General features: G+C 44.1%; 1 protein-coding gene across 1 annotated transcript in view; it reads right to left on the bottom strand.

Moving 5' to 3' along the window:
- LOC115265361 (titin) overlaps nucleotides 1–23,728 on the bottom strand; it is a gene marked incomplete at its 5' end in the record, with an annotated part of 31,011 nt that extends 7,283 nt beyond the window's left edge. The window contains 6 exons of the mRNA XM_062854856.1: nucleotides 17–109; nucleotides 175–204; nucleotides 1,023–6,563; nucleotides 6,719–12,274; nucleotides 12,397–12,615; nucleotides 12,697–23,728. Coding sequence (XP_062710840.1) covers nucleotides 17–109; nucleotides 175–204; nucleotides 1,023–6,563; nucleotides 6,719–12,274; nucleotides 12,397–12,615; nucleotides 12,697–23,728 — 22,471 coding nt within the window. The remainder of the gene's footprint in view (nucleotides 1–16; nucleotides 110–174; nucleotides 205–1,022; nucleotides 6,564–6,718; nucleotides 12,275–12,396; nucleotides 12,616–12,696) is intronic.
- Nucleotides 23,729–23,732: the final 4 nt, after the last annotated feature.

The raw sequence follows: 23,732 nt of genomic DNA, 5'->3' as shown, positions 1-23,732 counted from the left end.
TAAATGTTGGAATTACCTATCACGTAAACTTTTTCGCCTTCTACCAAATGGATCGCTTCTTCGTTTTCCGCTTCGACCGGCTGGATACAGTACATCTCATTGGCTTCCTCTGAAATTGCAGATTCTTATTTATTAAGTTAAACTCCTTTTCAGCATTTGGGTCTCTATATTCACCTTCTCGAATGATCTTCAACGACGCAGTTTCTGTGCAAATGGATGGTGGAAATTCAGCAACAGGGAAAAAATATATATTAGAACGTTTCTTACACACAGAATAATAAAATCGTGTACAAAGTAAAACTTGGTTTCTAGTTCAACCTGGAAAGCTGTGGAAAGTAGTTATACTCGGTGCAATAGAATAGAAGAGAGCAAAGGTGCATTAAAAGTAGTTCAAACGCAGTCCAAATTCAAGAGAAAGAAAGTGAAGGTCAGCGATAAAGACAAAGTAAAGAGTGGTTGTTAAGAGAAGGTGTGAAAAAAATGACTATAGAAGATCATTAGTAACTTGGAGAGTTCAGATAGAATAGAAAGAGAGTTTTAGATATTTACAGGTAAGCGCAAAAAGATCAGGAGGGTCGGAAGGATAGTCCTTTAGTGGAAGGTTGGAGAATTCGATGAGTCCCTCTGATTATTTGCTTAAAAGTATTTTAGCTATAAAATATTAGATCTGCCTATATTTACAGCACCAGTTCAGAAAGCTGAAATTCTTAGGTCAGATTCAAAGATTTAGGTATAGAGAAAGTAAGAGAGACAGGGCTTCGAAGCCCATCTGGTTTAGGTTATTGAGAGCATCAGTATCGGCAGCAGTGGTATAGATAGTGTTGGAGCATAGCAGTTTCGAACATTGGAAAGTGTAATCAAGTTTTGTTTTGCTTTGCTGAAAATGTTGCGGCATGTTTGTTGATAAAAAGTATAAAAGTAATAAAGAGATAGAATGTGTTAATTTTCAAAATCAAAAACTTTGTAAAATCTGTTACTGGTAAAAGAACGTCAGCCCAAATTAACTGGAATTTGATAAAAACCTTCAGAGTATGTTGCCAATGACTTCTTTTGTTGTTTCAGTGTGAATGATTCTTCTTCGTGTGTGACTTGCGATTTGCGGCGGGTCAGGTCGATCGAAATCTCTTCCTCCTGGTGCACGATTAGACTTTCAAGCTTTTGGCGGCGTTTGCGTAGCTCTAGGACCACACTTTCGGTGTCTTCTTCCTCGTAGCGGTCGTAGTCATCCTCTTCGACGTCAACTTCACTGTCATCGTAGATAACTTCGTACACAACTTCATCATCTTCATTTATTTCTTTGATAATGGTGATGTGCGCTTCGCCAGTTTCTTCTCCGTAGCTGTATGGAGCGGGAAGTTTAACTCTTCCTGTCATTGATATTTCCTCACGAGCATATGAATCTAGCTGAATCTTGAACTCCTGTTCAATGTCTTCAATATGTTTGACACGCTTTGGCTGGAATGTTACTGTGTGCGGTTCAATATCTTTGAAGACAGGTCTAGGCTGACGAACCTTTTTAATTTTCTTGATTCTTACTTCCTCCTCATCAAGAACTTCTCTACGGAATGCTGGCTTGGGTCGTGGTCGTTGTTTACGTATGACAACGTGCTCAACAACTTCTTCAGCTGGAGCTGGTATTTCTTTTTCAACCACTTCTTTGGGTTTCTTCGTGAAGTCAACATCGATTTTTTCATATTTCTCCAGTTCAGTCTTTGGTACATCCATTTCCAACAGCTTCTTGGTAATTTCATCAACATCATCCTCCTTCTTCTTCTTGACAACCTTCTTCTTCGGTTTTTCCTCAGGTGATGCTTCCTTTACTATCTTCAGTGATGCTTCAGCTTCATCAGTAACATAAGGCTGCGGCTTGGCTTGCAATTTGATGCTCTCTTCAACTTCTTCGACTTCTTCAGGTTTCTGAACCACTGGTCGAAGCCTGATGACTTCTTCAATAGCCGTCTCCTCAACAACCTGTGGCTTTTGTTTTCTTAGAGTTACTGTAGCATCTTCCACCTGTTCTTCCGGTTTCTTCTTAGGCTTCAGTTTAAACGCAACTTCTGTTTCTTCAATTGTTTCCACCGAAGGTTTTACACTCTTCTTTCTGGGCTTGAGTTGGATGGTTTGTTCCTCTTCAATGGTGGACTCCACAGCACGTTGAGGCTGCGGTTGCTCGGTTATCTTCATCTTCTCTCGTTTTTTCATATCAACGTCAACCTTTTCGTACCGTTCCAGTTCCGTTTTTTCGACTTCGAGATTCAACAGACGCTGAAGCTCGGCGTCGTCATCCAAGCTTGCCTTCTTCTTCTTGACCACAACGGTCTTTTTCTTCGGCTTTTCCTTGGGTTTCTCTTCTTCCACGACTGGTTTAGGTACAGGTTTCAGTGACACCTTACGTAAGGGAACAACCGGAGTTGGCTCTTCCACAATCGGTTGGATTGGAACAGACTCAACAACTTCTGGAGTTTCTTCTGAAGGCAACTCAAGCACGGCATCTTCGATCAATGGTTGTGCTTCGGAGATTTCTTCTTGAATTGGTTGAATTGGCACAACCTCTTCTGGAGTGATAAATTCTTCGGCAGGCTCTTCGACCAGAGGTTCAACGGTTTCGATTTCTTCCTCTCTTTGGATTGTTATTTCATCAGCTTCCTCTATAGTGACCGGTTCTGAACGCTCCACCTCAATTTTGATAATTCGTTCCACACTAACCGATTCTTTGGGTTTCTGGGGAGTTGGTTTCAGCGTGATGCTCTCCTCAACTTCTTGTGGTTGCTCCGGCAAACGTGGCTTCCTCTTCAGCTGGAAGTCTACTTCAACTTCTTCCTCAACCGGTTTGATCACTCTTTCTTTCGGTTTTGGCTTGAAGACCACCTCTTCAGGGACATCTTCCACTTGAGGCTCCTCAGGTTTCCGCTCAATAACCACTTCTTCAACCTTCTTCGGTTTTTTGGCTATTTCAATATCAACCTTTTCATATTTCTCCAGTTCCGTTTTTTCAATTTCCAAGTTAAGTAGCTTTTGTAGTTGTTCATCGTCCTCAATGGATGCCTTTTTGGGTTTCTTTACAACCGTTTTCACTACCTTCTTCTCTTTCGGTTTCTTGACTGGTTGTTCGGGTTCAATCGGCTGTTCTTCGACGACTGGCGCAGGGATATCCTGCATAATTTCAACCGGCTTTTCCTCCTCCACGCTTGCCAACTCAACTTTGACTTCACTTGGAACGGCTTCTTCGACGATGGGTTTTTCTGTAACTGTTTCTGCAGCTACGTGCTCGGGAATCGGTTCTTGATCGATTATTTTCGCCTTCTGAACAACTGGTTCCGGCTTTGGCTCTGGTTCGACTATTTCTTCCTTAGGCTCCAACACTTCAACTGGTTTTATCTCCGGGATTGATTTTTCCTTTTCCTTCGGTTCCAGTTCAACCTTCTCGTACTGTTCTAGTGGAGTCTTTTCCACTTCCAGATTCAAAAGCCGTTGGAGCTCTTCGTCGTCTTCCGGTTTGGCCTTCGTTTTCTTGATCTTCTTGATAATCTTTTTCTTCTCTTCCTTAACTTCTCGCACTTCCGGTTGGGTGACTTCAGGCTTTTGAAGCGGCTCTGTTTCAACTTCTGTGGGTTTTTCGGTGACAATAACTGGGGCCATAATATCTTCGGTGGTTTCTTCCGCTACCTTTGGAGTGATCATTTCACTCGGTTGTTCAATCGGAAGTTCTTTGGGTTGTTTAACCTCTTCCATTGGGGCGGGTTCCTCAATTTTGGGTTCTTCTTTTGGTACATCAACCGGTTTAGGAGGTTCTTCCAATACCGGGACAGGTTCTGGAACTTCTTCAACAACGGCGGGAGCTTCCGGTTCCTTTGGAACCTTCTTTTTCTTCTTCTTGATCGTAATGTCAGCCTCTGGTTCATCTGGATATTCCTTCGGTTTAGGAAGAGCCATATCACGGTCAGCATCTCTTTCGGTTGGCTCTTTTTCTGGCGATGGTTTCTTGAAAGGCTTGAGTTTGATTTCTTCCGGTTCTTCTTCCGGTTTCTTGCCAACAGGAATGCGGAATTTTACCTCTGGTTCTGGTTCTGGTTCCGGGAGCTTTCCTTTTCCGGGCACAATTTTGTGTTCCGGTTCTTCAGGAACTTCTGGAACCTTTGGTTCCTTAGGTATCTTTGGTTTCTTGGGTTCTTTCACCGGTTTCTCTTTAGGTTCTGGGACAGGTTTTTCATATGGTTCCAGTTCCGTTTCTTCGTCTGGAATGTCAGTGGGAATAAAGGTAGGCTTTTCGACATGTTTTTGTTTCTTGACAGTTTCATCTTCAGTTGGTTTTTCCTCCTTCTTCTTCTTTACTACCGCCTCAGTTTCTACCTCTTCCTTTGGTCTTGTTGGCGTTTTCTTTAGTTTGACTTCTTCGATTTCGTCTTCCTCTTTCTTAAGCTTACCTTTACCCAGAACAAGAGTTCTATCTTCTGTTTCTTCAACCGGTTTCTCCTTAACCTGTCGTTGGTATTTAGGTTTCTCTTCTTCCTTTTCTTCCTGCACTGTTGGTTCCTTCTCGTACTTTTCAATGTCCAGCTTTTCTAGCTCGGGCTTTTCTTTCTTTATTACCTTGACCTTTTTGATTTTCTTTACCTTACGTTCGTCCTCTTCCTCTTCGATCCTAGAGAGCTCGCCAACGCCTTGCTTGGTGTCTAGTTGAACGATCTGCGGCTTTTGTGCCTCCGGTGGATATTCGACCTGTACGACTCGACTCTTCAGTAAAACTTTCGGAACAGTGACCTCTTCGATCTCTTTCTTCTCTGGTATTACGGTCTTACGCAATTTGATTGTTTGTGGTTCGGGTGTGTCTGTGATTTCAAGTTTGGTTGGTTTTTGTTCTTTCCGTTCTATTTTGATAGGTTCTAGTTTGACTAGCTCACCCTTTTCCGGTTTGATCTTCTCCTTGGCGTCCAGTTCAACCTTTTCATAGACCTCGAGTTCCGTTTTCTCGATTTCTAGGTTCAGCAGACGTTGCAATTCTTCGTCCTCATCAATTGATTTCTTAGTTTTCTTAACCTTGGTGATCTTCTTCACCTTCTTTGTTGGTTCTGGAGCAACTTGCACTTCAGCTTGTGGAGTAACCTGGGCTTGCTCTGCTGGGGCAGCAAGTGACTCCTCTGTTGGAGCCACCTTAAACTCATCCAATGTGAGTGGTGCAGCCAATTCAGTTTCTTCCGTTTTCTGTTCGAACAGAGATTCTACTGGAGCAGCAGCCAACGTTGGTTTGTCCCGAATTTGTGGTTTTTCTGTGGCCAAATCGGGTATATCAGAAGGAGCCACCTGAACTTCATCCATTGAAAGCGATGTGACTGTATCTGCTTCTTCAATGCTGAGATCCAGCTGTTCTTCGATGGGTGCAGCTTCAAGCATTGGCTTTCCATGAATGTAAGGCTTTTCAGTAGCTTGATCTGCTACATCAACTGCCTGAGGAAGCACTTCATCTAAGGATAGTGATGGTACGTTGTCAGTTTCCTCGGTTTCTTGTTCCAGCAATTCTTGTTTGGCAGCAGCTTCCAGTGTTGGTTTCGCTCGCACCGTTGGCTTTTCAGTTGCGGCATGAGGAATATCGGTAGCAGATAGCTGAACTTGTTCCATTTGAAGTGCTGCTGCATCGGAAGTCTCCTCTACTACTTGCTCCAACAGTTCTTCCTTTGGTGCAGCTTCTAGTAATGGTTTTCTGCGAATTGCTGGTTTCTCAGTGATGAGATCTGGCACTTCTACTGCTTGAATCTCAAGTTTGTCCATAGGAAGCTCAGGGGCAATGGCAGTTTCTTCCAAAGGTTGCTCGAAAGCTTCTTCCTTTGGTGCAGCTTCTAGGAAAGCTTTGCTAATCAAGGGCTTCTCAACGGCTGCCGATGGAATATCGGTAGCAGAAATCTGTACCACATCGCGAGGAGTGATTGGGACATCTGATACTTCCTCGGTAAGTTGCTCGAAAGCTTCCTCCTTTGGTGCAGCTTCCAAGAAAGCTTTGCTTACCAAGGGCTTTTCAATGGCTGCCGATGGAATATCAGTTGCAGCAATCTGTACTTCTTCGCGAGAAGCAATAGAAACCTCAGAAACTTCCTCGACAAGCTGTTCAAAAGCTTCTTCCTTTGGTGCTGCTTCCAGGAATGCTTTGCTAACCAAGGGCTTTTCAACGGCTGCCGATGGAATGTCGGTAGCAGAAATCTGCACCACATCGCGAGGAGCAATTGGAACATCACTTACTTCCTCGACAGAGAGTTCGAAGGCTTCCTCCTTCGGTGCGGCTTCCAAGAAAGCTTTGCTAACCATAGGCTTCTGAATGGCTTCCGATGAAATATCGGTGGCAGCAATCTGCACTTCTTCACGAGAAGCAATATAAACCTCAGAAACTTCCTCATCAAGTTGCTCGAAGGCCTCTTCTCTGGGTGCAGCTTCCAATAGGGGCTTCCTGCGGACCACGGGTTTAACAGTGACATCCTGGATTTCAACGGGTGATACCTCCTCTGTGGCAGGGCGTTCCGCTACGAAGTCCGTCGTTTCAAACACATCTTCCTTTAGTTCGACAGTATCAGCACCTGTGATTGAAATAAATCGATTAGGTTTCGGAATCGTCTCTTGGAACATGCAAATTTAAAACTAATACATATTGATAACTCTGGTTATGTTTGAAGAATGTATCGTATCTAAATGAAACACTTTAAGATGTGTCATCGTATATCTGTATACTTACTGATTCTCGGTTTTTCTTCGACAATAGTTGTGTGTAGTGTGTCAGGTGTTTGTGCCTCGATTGGCGTGAGTTCTAGGGTATCTGATATATCTGTTGGTGTTTCTTGTAATGAGGGGGTTTCGTGTTGCTTTATATCTTTTTGTATTATCTTTTTGACAGTCGATTTTTTAACGATTTCAACCTGTTGTTGTTCTTCTTGTTTAGGTTTCTTCGCAATTTCAAAGTCGAATTTTTCATACTGCTCTAGTTCTGTTTTGGTTATTTCTTGGTCCAGTAGTCTTTGAACGATTTCGTCGAGGTCGTCTTTCTTACTTGAAACTTTGACCTTCTTTACGCGAGTTTTCGAATCTTTGGGTGTCTTGAGGGTCGAATCTTCTGGGGAGGTTTCGCTAACTGTAACTGTTGTTTCGGGAGCCTTGTCGCCAGTCTGAACGGTAACGACTTCAATAACTTCTTCTTTGTCCGGTCGTTTCTTTTTGATCACTTTCTTTATGATAATTTGTTTTTGTTGTTCGCCTTCAGCAGTTATTATTTCTTTCATTTCAACTTGGTCAGGAAGCTGTTCAACAACTGCCTGTGATTGAGGTTCTTTTGATATTTCTGAAGAAGTTTCCCACTCAATAACAGGCTCTTTGGTAGGTTGTGTGAGACTAAATGTTTCTTCTACATCTTGCTCAATTTCTGCAGTCTGATTGGAAGGTTTTTCAACAGTAGCTTCTTCGGTAGGTTCTTCGTCCGGTTTTTCCTTCGATGGTTTTTTCTTCAATACCTTTTTCTTCTTCATCAAGAAGGTAATGCTTTCTTCTTCAGGTTGCTCTGGTTTTTGCGCAGGTACAGGTAGTCCAAGATCTCTATCGGCTTCTTTTTCGATTTTTTCAGTATCTGTTGTCGGCTTTGGAATTGGTTTCAATTTGATTTGGTCTCCTTCTTCTTCGGGTTTCTTTCCGGTCGGTATTCTGAATTTAACATCTTCTTCTGGTGTTCCTTCCGGCTCCTTGCCTTTGCCCATTACCAATTGTCTTTGTTGTTCTTCATCTTCCTTTGGTTCTTTCGGCTTTTTTGGGCGTTTCATTTTCTTTGGTATTTTGTCTTCTGGTTCATATGGAACTGGCGATGGTTGTCGATACTCTTCAACTTCCACCTCCACATCCGGTATGTCTGTTGGGCTGAAGGTCGGTTTTTGCACATGCTTAAACTGTTTATCATCTTCCACGGGTTCAGGTTTCTGCTTCGGTTTCTTGACTGTTATAGCATCTTCTTCAACTTCTTCCTTGGGTTTCTTTGGAGTTTTCTTGAGCGTAACTGTTTCTTCAACTGGTTCATCTTTTTTCAATTTGCCTTTGCCCAGCTTCAATATTTTCACCTCTGGTTCCTCTTCGGTTTTATCTTTCGGTTTTCTCTGATATTTTTCCTTCTCTTCAGGTGTTGACTCTTCCTCTGGTGCTTCGTCTTCATATTCAGGTAGGTCGACCTTTTCTAACTCCAACTTGTCACGTTTCGTAGTTTTTATCTTTCTTATTTTCTTTAATTTTATTTTTTCTTCCTCTTCGTCAGCTCTTGTCAGCTCACCAATGCCCTTTATAGTAAGCAGTGTGCTAATTTCAGGAAACTGAACAACAGGAGGAAACTCTATCATTATTATCCTACTCTTTAGAAGTACCTTTGGTACTGTCACCTCCTCGATTTCCTTTTTCCCAGGTACTTTTACTTTCCTCAGTTTAATCATTTGGGGCTGCTCTTCAGCTTCAGTTATTTTCAGTTTTGTTGCCTTCTGTTCTTTGCGCTCTATTTTCATTGGTTCTAGTTTGGGTTTGATCTTCTCTGGCTTTGGTTTGGTTTCCAGCTCTACTTTTTCGTATTCTTCTAGTTGTGTTTTCTCCACTTCCAAGTTCAGAAGTCTTTCTAGTGTTTCATCTTCTTCTGGTTGACCTGGTTTCTTTGTCTTCTTTTTGACTTTCTTAACAACTTTTTTCACTCCAGCTTCCTCCAATTGTTGTAGTTGTTCTTTTTGCAGTTGCTGTAATTGTTTCAAAGATTTCTCTTCGTAAGAATGTGTTTCGATGGTGTATTCTTCGATAATTGCCTCTTGTTGCTCGGGCTTTATGAAGACATACTCCTTGGGGACTTCTCCTGTTTGATCTTCAGTAGGCAGAATATCTTCTTGTTCCGCAATAGCCGAAGGAAGTGCTTCATCGTAGTCTTCAGGTTTTTCAACATATGATTCTTCCTTGCCCTTGGAAACCTTTTTCTTCACAATCTTTTTCCTTATTGTGACCTGTTTTATACCATCGGGGGATGTTTTCTCCTCGGTTATCTCCTCAACAACAGTAGGTATCAAAGGCTCGGCATATTCGATATCTTTCTCTTCCAACTCTTCAGGTTCTTCAACAACAGGTTTTGAGGGTACCAACTCGGAAGTTTCCTCGATAACCTGAATTTTTTTGTCCTTTGGTTTTCTGATCGTTTTCACCTTAGCTTGTGCTTGTTCGATTTCCGTAACTTCTGCGATACTTGCTGTTGGTTGCTCGAGAGAAATTTCGGTGGTCAGTTTTGGCTTTTTCTTAAACTCAACATCGACTCGTTCATACTTCTCGAGTTCTGTCTTCTTAACTTCCAAGTTTAGGAGCTTTTCAATGATATCATCAGCTGATTCTAGAGTTTTTATTGTTTTCACCTTTTTCTTTTTGGGCTTCGGCTTCTCTGCAGGTTTGATGTCTTGTGGTATCTGCTCAATAGATAACGGTTCGAGAGGAACTGAATCTTCTACTTCAGGTTCCGTTTCCGTTATGGTAACTGTAGTCTCCGGCTCTTTGTCATCTTCTTGTACGGTGACAACTTCTACTAGCTCTTCTTTCCCGGCAGTTCGTTTCTTTATAGTCCGCTTCTTGGTTATTTGCTTTTTCGGTTTTCCAGCTACAGTAAGAACTTCTGTTACTTTAATTTCTTCCGGAAGTTCTTCCACAACGGCGGTTTCTGCTGGTATTTGTTCGACAATAAACTCTTCAGGTTGTTCATAAGGAAGCTCTTCTTCAGTAACAGTGACTGTAGTGGTCGGTTCCAAATTGTCCGTTTGTATAGTTACGACCTCGGTTGTCTGTTCGGTCTTTCCAATTTTTTTCTTAATCAATTTTCGTTTAGTCACTTGCTTCGATTCAGAGCCGTCTTCAGATAGATGCATCGAAACAGTTTCGGGAAACTCTTCAACGGATGTTTCTTCGATTCGTCTCGTTCGAGGTTTGAACTCCACATCGATCCGTTCATATTTTTCAAGTTCTGTTTTCTTAACTTCCAAATTCAGTAGTCTGTCAATGATGTCATCCATATCTTCCGTCGTCTTTTTGACTGTCTTGACTTTCTTTTTCTTCATTTCAGGTTTCTCTTGTAGCAGAGTACCTTCTTCGGTGGCTGTGGGCTCGAGTACTTCCTCAACAACGGTTATTGTTGTATCGGCAGGCTTGTTATCCTCTTGTACAGTAGTGATCAACACCTCTTCCACAGTGTCCCCAACCTTCTTTTTGATAACTTTCGTTTTCTTTGTTTGCTTCTGTGGCTTACCTTCCTCAGTAATAGTTTCAATAATTTCCGTTGTTTCGGGCATTTCTTCAATCACCATTTCCATCTGTTGTTTAGGTTGTGCTGTAACGGGCATAATTTCGTCCTGACGCGTGTCCTGCGTTTCTTCTTCATCATGTTTGATTTTAGTTTTGACTATTTTTGTTTTGATTTTCTTCATTTGTGGCACATCTTCAATTGTAGCTATTTCTTGAGGTGCTTGCTCTCCTTCGTATGGGAGTACGGTTTCTGTCACGGTTTCTACAGTTACTGGAGTTTTGTCATCTTCTTGCACAGTTACAAGCTCCGTTACTTCTTCCTTATCTCCAACCTTTCGTTTGATAATTTGTTTCTTGGTAACAACCTTTTTAGGTTTCTGAACAACAGTAGTGACTTCTTTCATTATTTGTTGCGCTGGAAGTTCTTCAATAATAGCTTGCTCGGCCTGAACCGGTTCAAATATAAACTCTTCGACCTGTTTTGATTTTCGTCTGGGCTCAACGTCTATCTTTTCGTACATTTCCAATTCGGTCTTTTTCACCTCTAGATTAAGAAGCTTTTCAATAATGTCATCAGTATCATCGCCAATTTTCTTAATCGTTTTCAGCTTTTTCTTCTTTGGCTTGGGTTTCTCTGCTGGCTGTGCATCAAGTTCAGTCGGCTCAACCGGAATTGCTTCCTCTGATAGCGTTATTGTAGTTTCTGCTGGATTGTCATCCTCTTGGACTGTAACTACCTGAACTTCCTCGACCTTGTCTCCAGTTCTCTTCTTGATTACCTTTGTTTTTGTAATGTGTTTCTTTGGTTTACCATCAATTGTTACAGTCTCAATAACATCAATTTTTTCTGGAAGTTCTTCTATCATTATTTGTTCTGGTTGAGCAGGTATAATCAGCAGTTCATCAACTTCCTCCTCGGACATCTCCGTTGGTTGTGGCATAACTTTTTTAATTTTCTTTGAAACCTTCTTTTTAACAACTTTGGTTATAACCTCCCCGGTTTCTGGAACTGGAATTTCCTCCAGGCATGGCGATTCTTCGAGAACTTGTTCTGTTTCGAAAGGTTCAACGGCTTCTTCAGTTACTGTTTCAGTTATTTCAGGTTGCTTGCCATCTTGTTGCGTTGTGACAATTTCAGTTACCTCTACTTTGGGACCTACCCTTTTCTTGATAATCTTCTTTTTGATAATTTGTTTAATTATTTCGCCTTCTGTTGTTTGGATCATCTCTTCCGCTTCTGGTTGTTCTTCTACTGTAACGATTTCTTCTATTACTGGCTTTTTCTTGAACTCCACATCTACTTTCTCGTATTGTTCCAATTCCGTCTTTTTCACTTCCAAGTTTAAGAGCCTCTCGATGATCTCATCTGTATCATCCATTGGTTTAAGCTTCTTGACCTTCTTTCGCTTTGGTTTTGGCTTCTCTTCTGCTGCTGCACTCGGTTCTTCGGGTACTTCTTCTTCTGTAATGGTTATAGTAGTTTCAGGTGCCTTGTCATCTTCCTGTACTGTAACAACTTCAATTAACTCTTCTTTTCCAGCAGATTTCTTCTTTATAGTACGCTTTTTGATAACTGATTGCTTTCGTTCGCCGTCTTTCGTTATTCGTTCGATGACCTGTACATCTTCCGGTAGATTTTCCACTACTGGCTCTTGAAGTACCATCGGAATTAGACTTTCAATTCCTTTAGCTTCTGTGATCGTTTCGATCTGGAAAGGCTCAACCGATTCCTCCTCTGTGATTACAGTTTCTTCACCTTCTACCCTTGTATCAACCCTTTTCTTCTTAACTACCCTACGCTTGGACCTAACAGCTGAAACATCTGCAGTTTCTTGTTCGACTGTTTCACTTGGTAAAATTTCTTCCGAAGGAAGATCCTCAATCTGTTCTTGTATGAGTGTGTGTATTTGTTTTTTCTTTGGCAGTTTATGTTTGGATACTGGCTCTTGGCTGATCGTGGCTGTATCTTCGGGTTCTGTTTGTATGCTGTACGGTGTTGAAGAGTCTGTATAAACAATGAAAATATTTAATGATATGAATAAAACTTACAAAATTTCAAGTCAAATACAATTTTTCGAAACAGAAAATCGGGCAATGCATTGAATATATATATATAATAAACCATACCTTCGGTGACGAACTGTTCGTCAATTTCTTCGATGTGAACTCCGGGCAGAGATGGAGGAATCGGAGTAACGTCTTCGTCGCTCAGAATTTCCTCCACAATCATACCTTGTGATTTTATGAGTTTCTTGTTCGTGGATTTGATGAATGTTTGTTTTTCGTCTGTGCATGTTTCAAATGTAGTGACGAAAATAGGACTTGTGTGTTCTTGTGTCTCAGCATCTATAAAAGAGTGACAAGGAACTGTAGTTGTGTTGTGAGGTTTACGAGAAATGTTTGATGATGAAAACGTGAGCATCTTACCATGGATTTCTTCAGGTGTTATTTGTGTTTGTTTGTGTGTATGTGTACGTGTTTTGTAATGAGAATCTTCGCCCACCCCCAAACCTTGCTCAAAGTTTAGTTCAGTGTCCAGGGGCAGTTGATCGTCTTCTTCAACAGTTCCAATCTCAGTCTTCTTTCCGGCCTTCTTCTTGATGACACGCTTCTTGGTGACTTGCTTCTTAGTTTTGCCTTCTTCAGTTATCACCTCGGTGACCTTGACCTCTTCAGGAAGTTCTTGAATGATTGCTTCTTGAGGTTCCACTAGTAATGGTTTGAATTCGGTGACCTCTTCGAATGGAATCTCGTATTCAGTGACGGTGACCGTTGTTTGAGGCAACTGATCGTCTTCTTGGACAGTGACGATCTCGGTGACCTGTTCCTTCTTTCCGGCCTTCTTCTTGATGACACGCTTCTTGGTGACTTGCTTCTTAGGTTTGCCTTCTTCAGTAATCACCTCGGTGATCTTGACTTCTTCAGGAAGTTCTTGAATGATGGCTTCCTGAGGTTCTACTCGAGATGGTTTGAATTCGGTGACCTCTTCGAATGGCAACTCGGATTCAGTAACGGTGACAGTTGTTTGAGGCAACTGATCGTCTTCTTGGACAGTGACGATCTCGGTGACCTGTTCCTTCTTTCCGGCCTTCTTCTTGATGACACGCTTCTTGGTGACTTGCTTCTTAGGTTTGCCTTCTTCAGTTATCACCTCAGTGACCTTGATCTCTTCAGGAAGTTCTTGAATGATGGCTTCTTGAGGTTCCACTAGTAATGGTTTCAATTCGGTGACCTCTTCGAATGGAATCTCGTATTCAGTGACGGTGACCGTTGTTTGAGGCAACTGATCGTCTTCTTGGACAGTGACGATCTCGGTGACCTGTTCCTTCTTTCCGGTCTTCTTCTTGATGACACGCTTCTTGGTGACTTGCTTCTTAGGTTTGCCTTCTTCAGTAATCACCTCGGTGACCTTGACCTCTTCAGGAAGTTCTTGAATGATGGCTTCCTGCGGTTCTACTCGAGATGGTTTGAATTCGGTGACCTCATCGTATGGCAACTCGGATTCAGTATCGGTGACAGTTGTTTGAGGCAACTGATCATCTTCTTGGACAGTGACGATCTCGGTGACCTGTTCCTTCTTTCCAGCCATCTTCTTGATGACACGCTTCTTGGTGACTTGCTTCTTAGGTTTGCCTTCTTCAGTAATCACCTCGGTGACCTTGACTTCTTCAGGAAGTTCTTGAATGATGGCTTCCTGCGGTTCTACTCGAGATGGTTTGAATTCGGTGACCTCTTCGAATGGCAACTCGGACTCAGTGACGGTGACAGTTGTTTGAGGTAACTGATCATCTTCTTGGACAGTGACGATCTCGGTGACCTGTTCCTTTTTTCCAGCCTTTTTCTTTATGACACGCTTCTTGGTAACCTGTTTCTTAGGTTTGCCTTCTTCAGTAATCACCTCGGTGACCTTGACTTCTTCAGGAAGTTCTTGAATGATGGCTTCCTGCGGTTCTACTCGAGATGGTTTGAATTCGGTGACCTCTTCGAATGGCAACTCGGACTCAGTAACGGTGACCGTTGTTTGAGGCAACTGATCGTCTTCTTGGACAGTGACGATCTCGGTGACCTGTTCCTTTTTTCCGGCCTTCTTCTTGATGATACGTTTCTTGGTGACTTGCTTCTTAGGTTTGCCTTCTTCAGTAATCACCTCGGTGACCTTGACCTCTTCAGGAAGTTCTTGAATGATGGCTTCCTGCGGTTCAACTCGAGATGGTTTGAATTCGGTGACCTCTTCGTATGGCAACTCGGACTCAGTGACGGTGACAGTTGTTTGAGGTAACTCATCGTCTTCTTGGACAGTGACGATCTCGGTGACCTGTTCCTTCTTTCCGGCCTTCTTCTTGATGACACGCTTCATGGTGACTTGCTTCTTAGGTTTGCCTTCTTCAGTAATCACCTCGGTGATCTTGACCTCTTCAGGAAGTTCTTGAATGATGGCTTCCTGCGGTTCTACTCGAGATGGTTTGAATTCGGTGACCTCATCGTATGGCAACTCGGATTCAGTATCGGTGACAGTTGTTTGAGGCAACTGATCATCTTCTTGGACAGTGACGATCTCGGTGACCTGTTCCTTCTTTCCAGCCATCTTCTTGATGACACGCTTCTTGGTGACTTGCTTCTTAGGTTTGCCTTCTTCAGTAATCACCTCGGTGACCTTGACTTCTTCAGGAAGTTCTTGAATGATGGCTTCCTGCGGTTCTACTCGAGATGGTTTGAATTCGGTGACCTCTTCGAATGGCAACTCGGACTCAGTGACGGTGACAGTTGTTTGAGGTAACTGATCATCTTCTTGGACAGTGACGATCTCGGTGACCTGTTCCTTTTTTCCAGCCTTTTTCTTTATGACACGCTTCTTGGTAACCTGTTTCTTAGGTTTGCCTTCTTCAGTAATCACCTCGGTGACCTTGACTTCTTCAGGAAGTTCTTGAATGATGGCTTCCTGCGGTTCTACTCGAGATGGTTTGAATTCGGTGACCTCTTCGAATGGCAACTCGGACTCAGTAACGGTGACCGTTGTTTGAGGCAACTGATCGTCTTCTTGGACAGTGACGATCTCGGTGACCTGTTCCTTTTTTCCGGCCTTCTTCTTGATGATACGTTTCTTGGTGACTTGCTTCTTAGGTTTGCCTTCTTCAGTAATCACCTCGGTGACCTTGACTTCTTCAGGAAGTTCTTGAATGATGGCTTCCTGCGGTTCAACTCGAGATGGTTTGAATTCGGTGACCTCTTCGTATGGCAACTCGGACTCAGTGACGGTGACAGTTGTTTGAGGTAACTCATCGTCTTCTTGGACAGTGACGATCTCGGTGACCTGTTCCTTCTTTCCGGCCTTCTTCTTGATGACACGCTTCATGGTGACTTGCTTCTTAGGTTTGCCTTCTTCAGTAATCACCTCGGTGATCTTGACCTCTTCAGGAAGTTCTTGAATGATGGCTTCCTGAGGTTCAACTCGAGATGGTTTGAAATCGGTGACCTCTTCGAATGGCAACTCGGACTCAGTGACGGTGACCGTTGTTTGAGGCAACTGATCATCTTCTTTGACAGTGACGATCTCGGTGACCTGTTCCTTCTTTCCAGCAATCTTCTTGATAACACGCTTCTTGGTAACTTGCTTCTTAGGTTTGCCTTCTTCAGTAATCACCTCGGTGACCTTGACTTTTTCAGGAAGTTCTTGAATGATGGCTTCCTGAGGTTCTACTCGAGATAGTTTGAATTCGGTGACCTCTTCGAATGGCAACTCGGATTCAGTAAAGGTGACAGTTGTTTGAGGCAACTGATCGTCTTCTTGGACAGTGACGATCTCGGTGACCTGTTCCTTCTTTCCGGCCTTCTTCTTGATGACACGCTTCTTGGTGACTTGCTTCTTAGGTTTGCCTTCTTCAGTAATCACCTCGGTGATCTTGACCTCTTCAGGTAGTTCTTGAATGATGGCTTCCTGAGGTTCTACTCGAGATAGTTTGAATTCGGTGACCTCTTCGAATGGCAACTCGGATTCAGTAACGGTGACCGTTGTTTGAGGCAACTGATCGTCTTCTTGGACAGTGACGATCTCGGTGACCTGTTCCTTTTTTCCAGCCTTTTTCTTTATGACACGCTTCTTGGTAACCTGTTTCTTAGGTTTGCCTTCTTCAGTAATCACCTCGGTGACCTTGACTTCTTCAGGAAGTTCTTGAATGATGGCTTCCTGAGGTTCTACTCGAGATGGTTTGAATTCGGTGACCTCTTCGTATGGCAACTCGGATTCAGTAACGGTGACAGTTGTTTGAGGCAACTGATCGTCTTCTTGGACAGTGACGATCTCGGTGACCTGTTCCTTCTTTCCGGCCTTCTTCTTGATGACACGCTTCTTGGTGACTTGCTTCTTAGGTTTGCCTTCTTCAGTAATCACCTCGGTGATCTTGACCTCTTCAGGAAGTTCTTGAATGATGGCTTCCTGCGATTCTACTCGAGATGGTTTGAATTCGGTGACCTCTTCGTATGGCAACTCGGATTCAGTAACGGTGACAGTTGTTTGAGGCAACTGATCGTCTTCTTGGACAGTGACGATCTCGGTGACCTGTTCCTTCTTTCCAGCCTTCTTCTTGATAACACGCTTCTTGGTAACTTGCTTCTTAGGTTTGCCTTCTTCATTAATCACCTCGGTGACCTTGATCTCTTCAGGAAGTTCTTGAATGATGGCTTCCTGAGGTTCAACTCGAGATGGTTTGAAATCGGTGACCTCTTCGAATGGCAACTCGGACTCAGTGACGGTGACCGTTGTTTGAGGCAACTGATCGTCTTCTTGGACAGTGACGATCTCGGTGACCTGTTCCTTTTTTCCAGCCTTTTTCTTTATGACACGCTTCTTGGTAACCTGTTTCTTAGGTTTGCCTTCTTCAGTAATCACCTCGGTGACCTTGACTTCTTCAGGAAGTTCTTGAATGATGGCTTCCTGAGGTTCTACTCGAGATGGTTTGAATTCGGTGACCTCTTCGTATGGCAACTCGGATTCAGTAACGGTGACAGTTGTTTGAGGCAACTGATCGTCTTCTTGGACAGTGACGATCTCGGTGACCTGTTCCTTCTTTCCAGCCTTCTTCTTGATAACACGCTTCTTGGTAACTTGCTTCTTAGGTTTGCCTTCTTTAGTTACCACCTCGGTGACCTTGACCTCTTCAGGAAGTTCTTGAATGATGGCTTCCTGAGGTTCAACTCGAGATGGTTTGAGCTCGATGACCTCTTCGAATGGCAACTCGAACTCAGTGACGGTGACAGTTGTTTGAGGCAACTGATCGTCTTCTTGGACAGTGACGATCTCGGTGACCTGTTCCTTCTTTCCGGCCTTCTTCTTTATTACACGCTTCTTGGTAACCTGTTTCTTAGGTTTGCCTTCTTCTGTAATCACCTCGGTGACCTTGACTTCTTCAGGAAGTTCTTGAATGATGGCTTCCTGAGGTTCTACTCGAGATGGTTTGAAATCGGTGACCTCTTCGAATGGCAACTCGGACTCAGTGACGGTGACCGTTGTTTGAGGCAACTCATCGTCTTCTTGGACAGTGACGATCTCGGTGACCTGTTCCTTTTTTCCAGCCTTTTTCTTTATGACACGCTTCTTGGTAACCTGTTTCTTAGGTTTGCCTTCTTCAGTAATCACCTCGGTGACCTTGACTTCTTCAGGAAGTTCTTGAATGATGGCTTCCTGAGGTTCTACTCGAGATGGTTTGAATTCGGTGACCTCTTCGTATGGCAACTCGGATTCAGTAACGGTGACAGTTGTTTGAGGCAACTGATCGTCTTCTTGGACAGTGACGATCTCGGTGACCTGTTCCTTCTTTCCAGCCTTCTTCTTGATGACACGCTTCTTGGTAACTTGCTTCTTAGGTTTGCCTTCTTCAGTAATCAACTCGGTGACCTTGACCTCTTCAGGAAGTTCTTGAATGATGGCTTCCTGAGGTTCAACTCGAGATGGTTTGAGCTCGATGACCTCTTCGTATGGCAACTCGGATTCAGTAACGGTGACAGTTGTTTGAGGCAACTGATCGTCTTCTTGGACAGTGACGATCTCGGTGACCTGTTCCTTCTTTCCGGCCCTTTTCTTGATGACACGCTTCTTGGTGACTTGCTTCTTAGGTTTGCCTTCTTCAGTTATTACCTCAGTGACCTTGACCTCTTCAGGAAGTTCTTGAATGATGGTTTTCTGAGGTTCAACTCGAGATGGTTTGAGCTCGGTGACCTCTTCGAATGGCAACTCGGACTCAGTGACGGTGACAGTTGTTTGAGGTAACTGATCGTCTTCTTGGACAGTGACGATCTCGGTGACCTGTTCCTTCTTTCCGGCCTTCTTCTTGATGACACGCTTCTTTGTGACTTGCTTCTTAGGTTTGCCTTCTTTAGTTACCACCTCGGTGACCTTGACCTCTTCAGGAAGTTCTTGAATGATGGCTTCCTGAGGTTCAACTCGAGATAGTTTGAAATCGGTGACCTCTTCGAATGGCAACTCGGATTCAGTAACGGTGACAGTTGTTTGAGGTAACTGATCGTCTTCTTGGACAGTGACGATCTCGGTGACCTGTTCCTTCTTTCCGGCCTTCTTCTTGATGACACGCTTCTTGGTGACTTGCTTCTTAGGTTTGCCTTCTTCAGTTTTCATCTCGGTGACCTTGACCTCTTCAGGAAGTTCTTGAACGATGGCTTCCTGAGGTTCTACTCGAGATGGTTTGAATTCGGTGACCTCTTCGAATGGCAACTCGGACTCAGTGACGGTGACAGTTGTTTGAGGCAACTGATCGTCTTCTTGGACAGTGACGATCTCGGTGACCTGTTCCTTTTTTCCAGCCTTTTTCTTTATGACACGCTTCTTGGTAACCTGTTTCTTAGGTTTGCCTTCTTCAGTAATCACCTCGGTGACCTTGACCTCTTCAGGAAGTTCTTGAATGATGGCTTCCTGAGGTTCAACTCGAGATGGTTTGAATTCGGTGACCTCTTCGAATGGCAACTCGGATTCAGTGACGGTGACAGTTGTTTGAGGTAACTGATCGTCTTCTTGGACAGTGACGATCTCGGTGACCTGTTCCTTCTTTCCGGCCTTCTTCTTGATGACACGCTTCTTGGTGACTTGCTTCTTAGGTTTGCCTTCTTCAGTTATTACCTCGGTGACCTTGACCTCTTCAGGAAGTTCTTGAATGATGGTTTCCTGAGGTTCAACTCGAGATGGTTTGAGCTCGGTGATCTCTTCGAATGGCAACTCGGACTCAGTGACGGTGACAGTTGTTTGAGGTAACTCATCGTCTTCTTGGACAGTGACGATCTCGGTGACCTGTTCCTTCTTTCCGGCCCTTTTCTTGATGACACGCTTCTTGGTGACTTGCTTCTTAGGTTTGCCTTCTTTAGTTATTACCTCGGTGACCTTGACCTCTTCAGGAAGTTCTTGAATGATGGTTTCCTGAGGTTCAACTCGAGATGGTTTGAGCTCGGTGACCTCTTCGAATGGCAACTCGGACTCAGTGACGGTTACAGTTGTTTGAGGTAACTCATCGTCTTCTTGGATAGTGACGATCTCGGTGACCTGTTCCTTCTTTCCGGCCTTCTTCTTGATTACACGCTTCTTGGTGACTTGCTTCTTAGGTTTGCCTTCTTCAGTAATCACCTCGGTGACCTTGACCTCTTCAGGAAGTTCTTGAATGATGGCTTCCTGAGGCTCCACTAAAGATGGCTTGAATTCGGTGACCTCTTCGAATGGCAACTCGGACTCAGTGACGGTGACAGTTGTTTGAGGCAATTGATCGTCTTCTTGAACAGTGATGATCTCGGTGACCTGTTCCTTCTTTCCGGCCTTCTTCTTGATGACACGCTTCTTGGTGACTTGCTTCTTAGGTTTGCCTTCTTCAGTTATCACCTCGGTGACCTTGACCTCTTCAGGAAGTTCTTGAATGATGGCTTCCTGAGGCTCCACTAAAGATGGCTTGAATTCGGTGACCTCTTCGAATGGCAACTCGGACTCAGTGACGGTGACAGTTGTTTGAGGCAATTGATCGTCTTCTTGAACAGTGATGATCTCGGTGACCTGTTCCTTCTTTCCGGCCTTCTTCTTGATGACACGCTTCCTGGTGACTTGCTTCTTAGGTTTGCCTTCTTCAGTTATTACCTCGGTGACCTTGACCTCTTCAGGAAGTTCTTGAATGATGGTTTCCTGAGGTTCAACTCGAGATGGTTTGAGCTCGGTGATCTCTTCGAATGGCAACTCGGACTCAGTGACGGTGACAGTTGTTTGAGGTAACTCATCGTCTTCTTGGACAGTGACGATCTCGGTGACCTGTTCCTTCTTTCCGGCCTTCTTCTTGATGACACGCTTCTTGGTGACTTGCTTCTTAGGTTTGCCTTCTTCAGTTATTACCTCGGTGACCTTGACCTCTTCAGGAAGTTCTTGAATGATGGTTTCCTGAGGTTCAACTCGAGATGGTTTGAGCTCGGTGATCTCTTCGAATGGCAACTCGGACTCAGTGACGGTGACAGTTGTTTGAGGTAACTCATCGTCTTCTTGGACAGTGACGATCTCGGTGACCTGTTCCTTCTTTCCGGCCCTTTTCTTGATGACACGCTTCTTGGTGACTTGCTTCTTAGGTTTGCCTTCTTCAGTTATTACCTCGGTGACCTTGACCTCTTCAGGAAGTTCTTGAATGATGGTTTCCTGAGGTTCAACTCGAGATGGTTTGAGCTCGGTGACCTCTTCGAATGGCAACTCGGACTCAGTGACGGTTACAGTTGTTTGAGGTAACTCATCGTCTTCTTGGATAGTGACGATCTCGGTGACCTGTTCCTTCTTTCCGGCCTTCTTCTTGATTACACGCTTCTTGGTGACTTGCTTCTTAGGTTTGCCTTCTTCAGTAATCACCTCGGTGACCTTGACCTCTTCAGGAAGTTCTTGAATGATGGCTTCCTGAGGCTCCACTAAAGATGGCTTGAATTCGGTGACCTCTTCGAATGGCAACTCGGACTCAGTGACGGTGACAGTTGTTTGAGGCAATTGATCGTCTTCTTGAACAGTGATGATCTCGGTGACCTGTTCCTTCTTTCCGGCCTTCTTCTTGATGACACGCTTCTTGGTGACTTGCTTCTTAGGTTTGCCTTCTTCAGTAATCACCTCGGTGACCTTGACCTCTTCAGGAAGTTCTTGAATGATGGCTTCCTGAGGCTCCACTAAAGATGGCTTGAATTCGGTGACCTCTTCGAATGGCAACTCGGACTCAGTGACGGTGACAGTTGTTTGAGGCAATTGATCGTCTTCTTGAACAGTGATGATCTCGGTGACCTGTTCCTTCTTTCCGGCCTTCTTCTTGATGACACGCTTCCTGGTGACTTGCTTCTTAGGTTTGCCTTCTTCAGTAATCACCTCGGTGACCTTGACCTCTTCAGGAAGTTCTTGAATGATGGCTTCCTGAGGCTCCACTAAAGATGGCTTGAATTCGGTGACCTCTTCGAATGGCAACTCGGACTCAGTGACGGTGACAGTTGTTTGAGGCAATTGATCGTCTTCTTGAACAGTGATGATCTCGGTGACCTGTTCCTTCTTTCCGGCCTTCTTCTTGATAACACGCTTCTTGGTGACTTGCTTCTTAGGTTTGCCTTCTTCAGTAATCACCTCGGTGACCTTGACCTCTTCAGGAAGTTCTTGAATGATGGCTTCCTGAGGCTCCACTAAAGATGGCTTGAATTCGGTGACCTCTTCGAACGGCAACTCGGACTCAGTGACGGTGACAGTTGTTTGAGGTAACTCATCGTCTTCTTGGACAGTGATGATCTCGGTGACCTGTTCCTTCTTTCCGGCCTTTTTCTTGATGACACGTTTCTTGGTAACCCGTTTCTTAGGTTTGCCTTCTTCAGTAATCACCTCGGTGACCTTGACCTCTTCAGGAAGTTCTTGAATGATGGCTTCATGAGGTTCCACAAGTGATAGTTTGAATTCGGTGACCTCTTCGAATGGCAGCTCGGACTCAGTGACGGTGACAGTTGTTTGAGGTAACTCATCGTCTTCTTGGACAGTGACGATCTCGGTGACCTGTTCCTTCTTTCCGGCCTTCTTCTTGATTATACGTTTCTTGCTAACCTGTTTCTTAGGTTTGCCTTCTTCAGTTATCACCTCGGTGACCTTGACCTCTTCAGGAAGTTCTTGAATGATGGCTTCCTGCGGTTCTACTCGAGATGGTTTGATTTCGGTGACCTCTCCGAATGGCAGCTCGGACTCAGTGACTGTGACAGTTGTTTGAGGCAACTCATCGTCTTCTTGGACAGTGACGATCTCGGTGACCTGTTCCTTCTTTCCGGCCTTCTGCTTGATGACACGCTTCTTGGTGACTTGCTTCTTAGGTTTGCCTTCTTCAGTTATCACCTCGGTGACCTTGACCTCTTCAGGAAGTTCTTGAATGATGGCTTCCTGAGTTTCCACAAGTGATGGTTTGAATTCGGTGACCTCTTCGAATGGCAGCTCGGACTCAGTGACGGTGACAGTTGTTTGAGGCAATTGATCGTCTTCTTGGACAGTAACGATTTCGGTGACCTGTTCCTTCTTTCCGGCCTTCTTCTTGATGACACGTTTTTTGGTAACCTGTTTCTTAGGTTTGCCTTCTTCAGTAATCACCTCGGTGACCTTGACCTCTTCAGGAAGTTCTTGAATGATGGCTTCCTGAGGTTCCACAAGTGATAGTTTGAATTCGGTGACCTCTTCGAATGGCAGCTCGGACTCAGTGACGGTGACAGTTGTTTGAGGTAACTCATCGTCTTCTTGGACAGTGACGATCTCGGTGACCTGTTCCTTCTTTCCGGCCTTCTGCTTGATGACACGCTTCTTGGTGACTTGCTTCTTAGGTTTGCCTTCTTCAGTTATCACCTCGGTGACCTTGACCTCTTCAGGAAGTTCTTGAATGATGGCTTCCTGAGTTTCCACAAGTGATGGTTTGAATTCGGTGACCTCTTCGAATGGCAGCTCGGACTCAGTGACGGTGACAGTTGTTTGAGGCAGTTGATCGTCTTCTTGGACAGTGACGATCTCGGTGACCTGTTCCTTCTTTCCGGCCTTCTTCTTGATGACACGTTTCTTGGTAACTTGTTTCTTAGGTTTGCCTTCTTTAGTAATCACCTCAGTGACCTTGACCTCTTCAGGAAGTTCTTGAATGATTGCTTCCTGAGGCTCCACCAAAAATGGCTTGAATTCGGTGACCTCTTCGAACGGCAACTCGGACTCAGTGACGGTGACAGTTGTTCGAGATAACCCATCGTCTTCTTGGACAGTGACGATCTCGGTTACCTGTTCCTTCTTTCCGGCCTTCTTCTTGATGATACGTTTCTTGGTAACCTGTTTCTTAGGTTTGCCTTCTTCAGTTATCACCTCGGTGACCTTGACCTCTTCAGGAAGTTCTTGAATGATTGCTTCCTGAGGCTCCACCAAAAATGGCTTGAATTCGGTGACCTCCTCGAACGGCAATTTGGCC

The sequence above is a fragment of the Aedes albopictus genome, chromosome 2 (assembly GCF_035046485.1).
Source record: "Aedes albopictus strain Foshan chromosome 2, AalbF5, whole genome shotgun sequence".
NCBI lineage: Eukaryota > Metazoa > Arthropoda > Insecta > Diptera > Culicidae > Aedes > Aedes albopictus.
The sequence above is the reverse complement of the archived record's forward strand: the minus strand, read 5'-3'. Positions and strand labels throughout refer to the sequence as shown.